We start from the raw sequence: 9,972 nt of genomic DNA on the forward strand, positions 1-9,972 counted from the left end.
CGGGCAGTTAGTGTCGACCTGACTGGCAGTGGGGGTCAGTTGGGGCGACCAGGCTGACTGGGAGGGCAGTTGGGGGCGACCAGGCCAGCACACAGAGGCAGTGAGGGGTGATCAGGCCAGCATTGGGGGCAGTTAGGGGTGACCAGGCAGCAGGCAAGTGAGCGATTAGGAGCCAGTGGTCCAGGACTGTGAGAGGGATGTCTGACTGCCGGTTTAGGCCTGGGATCATGCCTAAACCGGCAGTTGAATTTCGTGCACTGGGCCTCTAGTATAGATATCTATAAACACTGGCTCTCCAGCGTGGTGATTATTTCAAAGAGTTAGGAAAACTCTGAAAAACAACAAGAGGGGCTAGCTCTACTAGACATTAAAAAGTGCTTTGAAGTCTGTGTAACTAATGCAATTTGATTTTGGCACATAGAGAGACAGACCAGTGGAACAGAATAGAAGATCGAAAAATAGGCTCAGTTGCAAATAAGAATGTATTTGCCAACACAGTATCTCAGATCATTGGGGAAATATGGACTTTATGAGAGTGGTGTTGGGCTAACTGGATAGCCATATAGAAAACAGAATTTGATCCATTTAAAAAATTACATAGTAAACAAGGATAATTTCCAAAAGGATCTGAGATTTAGATGCTGATAGAAAGGCTAAATGGTACAGCCCTCCCAAAAGTAAATTTGGCAGTATCTGTCAAAATTATGTATTAATTTATTCTAAACCTGTTATCTTCCTTCTAAGAATCTATGCCAAAGGTATGCTAGTCTACGACCTATTGACTATATCAGGGGTCCTCAAACTTTTTAAACAGGGGGCCAGTTCACCGTCCCTCAGACCGTTGGAGGGCCGGACTATAGTTTAAAAAAAAACTACGAACAAATTCCTATGCACACTGCACATATCTTATTTTGAAGTAAAAAAACAAAACGGGAACAAATACAATATTTGTATTTGCATGTGGCCCGCAGGCCGTAGTTTGAGGACCCCTGGACTATATAGTATAATATTAAAAGACTGGAAATAACCCAAATGTTCATCAGTAAGGTACTGATTACTTAATATGTAGTACATCTACACAATAGTGTATATGCAATTTTACAAAGGAATGAGGAATATATACCATGTGATAATTAGGCTGTATTAAGTTAAAAAGACAAAATGGAACAAAAATGTATAGTCAGCCACTGTTGGTATAAGAAAGGTATGATGAACACATGTAAGCAGTTGTTTGTAATAGTAAAAACAGAAAAATTCATATCATTTAAATCTTGTAGCTATGAGAAGGAGGGAACAAAGTAGACAACTTTGAGTATGTCTTGTTTTATAGATTTGTCATAGCACCACTTAAATGCTACATGTAGCCCTAGCTGGTTTGGCTCAGTGGATAGAGTGTCGGCCTGCAGACTGGAGGGTCCCAAGTTCGATTCTGGTCAATGGCACATGCCCAGGTTGCGGGCCCGATCCCCAGTAGGGGGCGTGCAGGAGGCAACCAATCAATGATTCTTTGTCATCATTGATGTTTTGATCTCTCCCTCTCTCTCTCCCTTCCTCTCTGAAGTCAAGAAAAAATACGTTTAAAATAAATAAATAAATGCTACATGTAATTATAAAATAAAATGAAACGAAAGTAACCCCTGAAAATTAAAAAGAAAAATGAATTAGCATGTCTGCATAGAGAGTATTCCAAAACACAGTTATTTGACTATATATTCCTAAGGAGGACAAAGCAATTTATAAAAGCTCAGCAATCATATTGTTAGCTCTCTGGGTATTCTGAAACTGGTTTGTAAGTATTGTAGGATAAATCAAATGAGGAATTATATTGGTGTCATTGACAACTGATTTCATTGTGGTTGAAAAGAGAGATGCAAGATGGATAAGATTAAGTCAAAACACTAGTCTTCTTGCATTTGAATTGAAAGAATTACTATAAATTCAGATAGTATTTTATCTTAAAAAACATATAAGCAAGCAAAAAAACCTCCAAAGCATTTTCCTAACTTTATTCACTGAAAAAGTCTAGGAACAAGGACCAGCCCAGTGGTAATGGCCATCATCCCCAACCCCCAGCACCCAAAGGAGCCAGGGAAATGGCTGTCTCCAAGATCTGGGGCTGGCAATGTTTCAGATGAACCTGGAATATTTTGTCAAACCAGAAAGTGAGGAAGTGTCCAAGATTATTAGAATCCTGTCAAAAATGAAAAAAATATCATAAAAGCTCTGTATCTCCTCATTAATTTTTAAAAAAATTTAGAGGACAGCAGAACAGTTTAAGGGCACCATACTCTGGTGAATACTAGAGGATCAGTGACCTGGTTTCCTCGACAAGTAATTTTCAAGGAAAAGAAGGAGAGGGAACAGAATTAAAGGCGACTTTAAAAACATGTATCCAATTATACTGTATGGATTTTAATAGATCCCAATTCTAATGGGAAAAATATTTAGAAAATTATGATGCAATCTGGAGATGTGAATATTTAATGAGATTAAAGAATTACTCTTCACTTGCAAGTGTGATGATGTTATGGTTATGTTTTAAAAGTCCTTTTAGAGATATATTTATATTTAAAATTATGTATTTGGTATAAAGATATAGTTGGGGATTTAAATAGAAGTGTTATTTTTATATATTGATAATTGTTGCTATTGGTGATGGATATATCAAGTTTTTTATATAACTATATTTTTGTCTGTTTCAAAAAATTCCTTTATGAAAAAATAGGAAAAAACACACAAGCAATTATAGTTAGATAGCCCTGACTTACCTTCCTTTTTATTGACTGGATTAGATCACTCAGTTTTTCAATAAACTTATTTGCTATGGAGACGAAAAAAATTCCTTTTAAAACATTAAGGGAAAGTGCTTATCACACAACAAGTGCTCTATAAATTTTAAGTATTGTCATTTTTGTTTTAATAAATGATAGTAACATGAATATCAGCTGTGAAGGGTTTCTAACTACTTGAGATACTTTCCTGTGTAGTTAAAGTAGCTTAATTTTGAGGATAAATAAGTATTATATGATTGAGAGTAGTTTTGTATTTGGATATATAATTTATTTACAAGATTCAATTTTCCATGAATTTTTAAATATTATATCCTGTGTCCCTTATATCATGTATTCAATTAATTTAAAAATAAAGAAAACAGTGAAGTGTGTTAACAAAGGCTTGAACCTGAGAGATTGTAGTGTAACATGTAGCTAGCTCTGCTGTGCCTTAAAGAGGGGAAGTTTAACTGGAAAGTCATCTGTTCAGAGAGGAAAGGCATCTAAATACCAAAACTAGCATAGTAAAGATGGCTACCACTTTGCTTGTAAAGTCAGATCATTGAGCTAACTACTTGTCTTATGTTTGATTGTAAACTCATATAGCATTTGGTTAAATATAGTATTAATATTATGATTACAAAGTACCTTAATTCTTAGAATTAGTTATTAGAAACCTGGGTTCTTATTTGGCACTTCCCATGTGGTACCCTTTAGCTAAACACCACTAGGAACACGTGGTTGAACAAATTGAGTTTATTCAGTGAGGGAAGGTAAGCAATGAAACCATAGGGCACATCAGTTGAAGGGTGTTAGAAAGGAATTCTTTTAGGTTTAGGCTGTGTTAGATTATTTGGGGCAGGATTTAAGAAAACAGGAGTAATTCTGTTATCAGATATTTTAATAAGTCTAGCTAGAAAGAAGGAAGACTAGAATGAGGAATGTAATTGATAAAGCTGTAGTCATTTCTGTTGGCCAGGACAGAGAGATGGTTAGTCATTTTAATGGTTTGGATAGCATTATGGGGTGATCTTGTTATTGTCATAATCCGTCATGACCACAAGAGTGGCCATATCTGAGGCTGATATTCTGTGAAATTGTTTATGTTCAATATGGAGGACCTAGTTGTGAGTGGCAGGCCAGCTGCTAGATGTTAGGGCTTGTAGTTCTTTATCTCAGTTTAAAAGAGAGAAAAAAGGTGATTGCATTCGGAAACATAACATTATTGCTAAACATCAATTTTTGTTATTTTATTCGAGTTAAATTTATGTATAAAGAACTAGTTTTACAAATGTCATTTTTAAGTGTAAAATATAAACTTTAACTCCCCCCAAAAAGAAATATATTCATCTTTATAAAAAATGACTGAGTCATTTCTAAGATTTAATTTAATCATGTTTGTGTTTCACAGATATTTTCACCTCCAGGCCATCCAAAAATGATTTACAGCTCTTCAAATTTAAAGACTCCTTCAAAACTTTGTTCAGGGTCTAAATCTCATGATGTTCAAGAAGTTCTTAAAAAGAAGCAGGTAACAGCTTTGATTCTTCTTTTGTTAAAGAGGAAAGGTCCCACTGAGTTCTTAAGTGATTATGTTAACACCTTTGACTGTTGATGTTGTTATGGAACTCCATCATCATGTTTGTTTAGCTGCTGCTGGATGCAGTGTACACTTGAGCTAAAGGTAAACAAACAGAGAAAATGTTTAGCAATTGCCTTTCGGTGGCTACATCAAGCACAAGGGAAGACTTTTTTCTGTGCAAAAGTAAACAACACCAAGCTGTAAAATTTTTTTCATTCTCCAAGGGCTAGTAGCAGACATTTCATTTCATTATTTACTTTTTGTTCTTTCTGGCTTTTCAAGTTAGATAGTATTTCACATAAAATATAACTTTTATGTAGTTATTATTCAGATGATTCAATTCTGAGTTTCATATCATCTTAGATATAAACAGTTTTTCAAATAAAATATTTATATATATTAACTCAGCATAATTTGATATTTAATTAACAGAGGAGTAGAAGCAACATTTTCCTGGCAAAAACATTATATTTTGCTATTGTTTCTAACCTGTGGCTCATCTCACATTTTTAAACTTTAAAAATAAGGATTTGGCTTATTATATTGGCAAATGAAAACACTTCTTATTTTTCCTCAGAGTTGCATTTAGGTCATTCAAATGAAGGAAACTCATAGATACGGCTAACTAATGTTCAGTATTTTAAATACTTTTTAAAGTACAGTTATAAATGTAAAGGGTTTTTTTTTTTTCAATATATCTTTATTGATTTCAGAGAGGAAGGGAGAGGGATAGAGAGTTAGAAACATCAATCAGCTGCCTCCTGCACACCCCCTCCTGGGGATGTGCACAACCCACACCGAGATACATGCCCTTGACCAGAATCGAACCTGGGACCCTTCAGCCCGTAGGCTGACGCTCTATCCACTGAGCCATACTGGTCAGGGCAAATGTCAAGGTTTTTATATTGAAAGTGCTCGGACAATATAGTTGAAGGTTTTCTCTCTGGTTTTCAGCCATTTTTTGACCAGGAGGAAAATGTATCTTATTATAGGGATGGCCCAGAAGAAATGAATTGAGAATAAAGTAGCCTTATGTATCATTGGCAAATTTTGTTATCTATTATTAATTTTTTCTTTACCTATTCATATAGGAAGCAATGAAGCTACAACAAGATATGAGGAAAAAAAGGCAAGAAGTGTTAGAAAAACAAATAGAATGCCAGAAGGTAAGACAAGAGCTCATTATTTGCCTATTGGAATATAAAATGGATTTTATAAAGATACTCCTAATGGTAAATATTTTAAGGTTATTTTTATATTACACTTTACTAAGCATAGTTTTACTCTTTCCTGTTTGTTTCATAGATGCTAATATCCAAGCTAGAAAAAAACAAAAACATGAAACCAGAAGAGAGAGCAAATATAATGAAGACTTTGAAAGAGCTTGGTGAAAAGATCTCACAACTGAAAGATGAATTAAAAACATCTTCTGCAGTCTCCACACCATCAAAAATGAAGACCAAAACAGAGGTATCTGTTTGTATTTTTTTATATTTTTTATTGATTTCAGAGAGAGGCAGAGGGAGAGGGAGAGAGAGAGATAGAAACATCATTGATGAGAGAGAATCATTTGATTGGCTGCCCCCTGCACACACCCCACTGGGGACCGAGCCTGCAATGTGGGCTTGTGCTCTGACTGGGAATTGAACTGTGACCTCCTGATTCATAGGTCAGTGCTCAACCACAGAGCCACACTAGCTGGGCTATTTGCATTTTTTATTCAACATAGGGTTATTGAACATCTGTTACATGTTTGGTACTTTGAAAGTACAGTGCAACCCTTAGGTGGCTAATAGTCTAATGGGGAGACAATTATAGTAACAAGTTTAAAAAATATGTCTATGGATGCTACATGTACTGTCTTTGAAAGAGGTAAATAAAGGTGTGTTTTTTTAGTTGAAATTTTTGGTTCTCTCTGCTGAACATGAAACTACTAAAGTGATGGCGAGGAAAGAGGTTATTTCCTATTTCAGCAATTTTTAAAAAATATATATTTCACTGATTTTTTATAGAGAGGGATAGGGAGTTAGAAACATTGATGAAAGAGAAACATCGATCAGCTGCCTCCTGCACACTCCCCACTGGGGATGTGCCCGCAACCAAGGTACATGCCCTTGACTGGAATCGAACCTGGGACCCTTGAGTTCACAGGCCGACGCTCTATCCACTGAGCCAAACCGGTCAGGGCTCAGCAAATTTTTTTTATAATTTGATAATAGTGTTGTAGTAAAACCATTGCTCTTAATCATTTGCTTTAGTAAGGGCAAAAATGTGGCATTTTATTGGAAAGAATAATTGGAAGCTCTGGCCCACTGGGTGTTTTTGCCGCCGCTGTGTGCATATGAATTTGTTCATAGTTTTTTTTAAACTATAGTCCGGCCCTCCAACCGTCTGAGGGACAGTGATCTGGCCCTCTGTTTAAAAAGTTTGAGGACCTCTGCTCTAGATCCATTGAAGTCTAATTTTGTTAATTTTTTGTTTTGTGTTCTTTTTTTATCATAGGTGAATACTTGGTTTACACAGTGCTTCCATTATACCTCAGCTTTGTAGGGGGATTTAATTTTTATCGCTTTGAGGAGGAGGAGGAGGAGGAGAGGGGAGGGGAAGGGAAGCAGGAAGAGGAGGAGAAGGGAGAGGGAAGGAAGAAAAAGAGGAACATAGTTAAAAGAATGAAATGGCAATAAATACGTGCCTATCAATAATTACTTTAAATTTCTTAATGCTCCAATCAAAAAACAGTATGGAGTTACCTCAAAATATTAAAAATATAAATGCCTTATGACCCAGCAATTCCACTCTGGGAATATATCCAAAGAAAGCGAAACACTAATTTGAAAGAATATATGCATCTCTATGTTCATTGTAGCATTATTTACAATAGACAAGATTTGGAAGCAGCCTAAGTGTCCATCAGTAGATGAATGAATAAATTTGATACGGAATAAATTTGTCATATATGTATACATTTATATGTATATATAACACAAGTTTTTATGTACAATATTATATTACATTTGAAATTATTATATGAATGTAAAGTGTTTTACTAAGATTGCTTTTTAAAAATATAATAAAAATGTTTTTATGGAAATTTCCCCCAGTTATAGAAAGAACATGGGCACATTTTGAAAATTAAAGAGAATATATATAGGAGAAAAATAATTTCTCACAGTCGCTTACCTAAAGACTGATTATTGTCTCTTACCCCCCCGCCCCCCCCAAAAGAGTGGCAATAGTTATAGGGTTCATATCTGAAAGCAGTTATGTAACTGTTACGTTTGTACTATGAATGAATTTTTACTATATAGTTTGCCCTATTGTATTTTATTATGTGAAAATTATTCTCATCTCAGATGACTTTTCAAAATCTGAGTTTTAGGCCATTTTAAGCAGTAATACTCTTTATTGTTTTTACTGATACCACTATGCTCTGTACATGTTAGTATTATATCCATAAAATTACTTTTTCTAAAACACCCATGTATATTGCATCCTCTTATATTTTCCCAAAAGAGATGTGTGTCATTCTGTAAGTATAATATTCTGAATAAGATCTTGGAAGTAATCTAAAAAATGCACTTTTACTCTTAATTTTTCCAAAGGCCCAAAAAGAACTATTAGATACTGAACTGGACCTTCACAAGAGGCTGTCCTCAGGAGAAGACACAACAGAGTTACGGAAAAAGCTCAGTCAGTTACAGGTTGAGGTGAGATTAAAGAGATGTTACTGACTCACTACATTTAACATCTCAAAAAAATAGTTTTCTCTTTTTCTGTTTTCCCAGGTTTAATCTAACTGTGTATTTTATTCTATCTTTGGTTGTTGTTATTCAGGCTGCACGATTAGGTATCTTACCAGTGGGTCGTGGAAAGACCATGTCCTCTCAAGGTCGAGGAAGAGGCCGAGGTCGTGGAGGAAGAGGAAGGGGCTCACTAAATCACATGGTGGTGGACCACCGGCCCAAAGCACTATCAGTTGGGGGACTCATTGAAGAGGAAAAAGATGATTTACTTCAGCATTTCTCAGTAAGTTTTTAAAGTAGCAAAAACGAACTCTGAAAACACTGTATTCAGCATTTCCTTGCTGCATTCTGTATAAATGCCAAATGTTTTATAGATTAGAAAAGAAGTTGTAAAAACATGGGTATTAGCAAATTTTCATTAATATATTTGAAGGTCAAGAAGAAACTCATGTTCTGTAATTCCATAATACTCCTCATAAATGCATGTGTAGTGATAAGTTGTTCCAGAGTTATCTTTGATTTTTGTTTTGGGGTTATTGCATGGTTTACCGGTTGTTGATAGTTAATAAGTGAAAATAATTGGGGATGGAAGCAAAAGTCAAAGGAAGAATTTATTAGGATAAGAGACATATTCAGTTATGTTTTGTATACACATGCAACAATTTATTTTTAAATAAAACATGCAAATAGAGGTTTGATACAGGTAAATGTATATTATTTTGCAGAAAAACAGTATATTCTCCTTTTTTATTAAATTTATTAGGGTGACATTGGTCAACATGAACATATAGGTTCAGGTATGGGTTTCTATATTACAACAAGTATATTCTCCTTCCAACAACTCATTAATTCCTTCGGTAAATATTGTTATTTGTGTCAGAGCATTTGCATACATGATCTCATTTAAATAACTAAAGTGCATGTAAAGTCACGTATGTACAGATGGGAAAATTAAAAGTTAAACATAACCAAAATCAAATAGTTAATAAGTAATAAAACCAAGATAGAAATGCACAGTGGTTAGCATCAGGATCCCTATTCCTCAGACAACAACTTTAAGAGAAAATATGTTCAGCCTTATTAAGTGCTAAAGATGTTGAGGGAAATCTTAACAAGCAAAACTTCATTCCAAAGTTTCTTATTAGTTTGGTGCCCATAATCCTGTCTTGCCCTCACTATTAGAAAATTGTCGGTTGTTATACAGTGTCCAGATTTTAGAGCCTTTGGGCTCTGGCCTATTCATTCTTGAGCCAGTTCTTTCACTAGTCTGCCCCTATTTTCTTTGTTTTTAAAGTGGGAGACTAGTTTTAAGTGGCTTCTTTGAGAAATAAAGAAGATAATATTTGGAGCACTATACTTGGGCAAGGTATCCTGTGGAACCTGGGTAAATGTTAATTTTTGTCTTTTAATGTTGAGTAGATAAAATTAAAGCCTACTTGCCAAGTAAGTTGGGCATTTAGATGTAATGCCAGCTCTGGTGAGGTGATACTGGGTGATATAAAGCAGAATTTTTATAAATTTGTCTGTGTAGAAAGTTCAGTTATAAAAAGTAGGTAAGTGTAGGAAGCTGCATGCTCTGTCCTGAGGGTCACTGGAGGCAATATGTAGATATTTAAGTTGTTTTGTTTTGGGGGGTGTGTGTGTGTGTGTGTGTGTGTTAATTGATTTCAGAGAGGAAGGGAGAGGGAGAGAGATAGAGAGACATCAATAATGAGAGAGAACCATTGATCAGCTGCCTCCTGCACGCCCCCACCGGGACATGTACCCTTGACAGGAATCGAACCTAGGACCCTTCAGTTTGCAGGCAGGCCACATCTCCACTGAGCCAAACCAGCTAGGCCTCACAAGTGATTTTTAATGCATTCCTTTAATTTCA

At 35.4% G+C, this 9,972-nt stretch overlaps 1 protein-coding gene across 6 annotated transcripts in view; it reads left to right on the forward strand.

The window, feature by feature from the left end:
* The window catches only part of RBM27 (RNA binding motif protein 27), a 68,888-nt gene that overhangs the window by 49,285 nt on the left and 9,631 nt on the right, over positions 1 to 9,972 (forward strand). For all 6 annotated transcript variants that reach the window (XM_006777008.2, XM_006777005.2, XM_015572632.1 and 3 more), the window contains 5 exons: positions 4,183 to 4,302; positions 5,445 to 5,519; positions 5,659 to 5,823; positions 7,956 to 8,060; positions 8,188 to 8,379. In XM_006777008.2, coding sequence (XP_006777071.1) covers positions 4,183 to 4,302; positions 5,445 to 5,519; positions 5,659 to 5,823; positions 7,956 to 8,060; positions 8,188 to 8,379 — 657 coding nt within the window. The remainder of the gene's footprint in view (positions 1 to 4,182; positions 4,303 to 5,444; positions 5,520 to 5,658; positions 5,824 to 7,955; positions 8,061 to 8,187; positions 8,380 to 9,972) is intronic.

This window comes from Myotis davidii, unplaced genomic scaffold, assembly GCF_000327345.1.
Source record: "Myotis davidii unplaced genomic scaffold, ASM32734v1 scaffold89, whole genome shotgun sequence".
NCBI classification, from domain to species: domain Eukaryota; kingdom Metazoa; phylum Chordata; class Mammalia; order Chiroptera; family Vespertilionidae; genus Myotis; species Myotis davidii.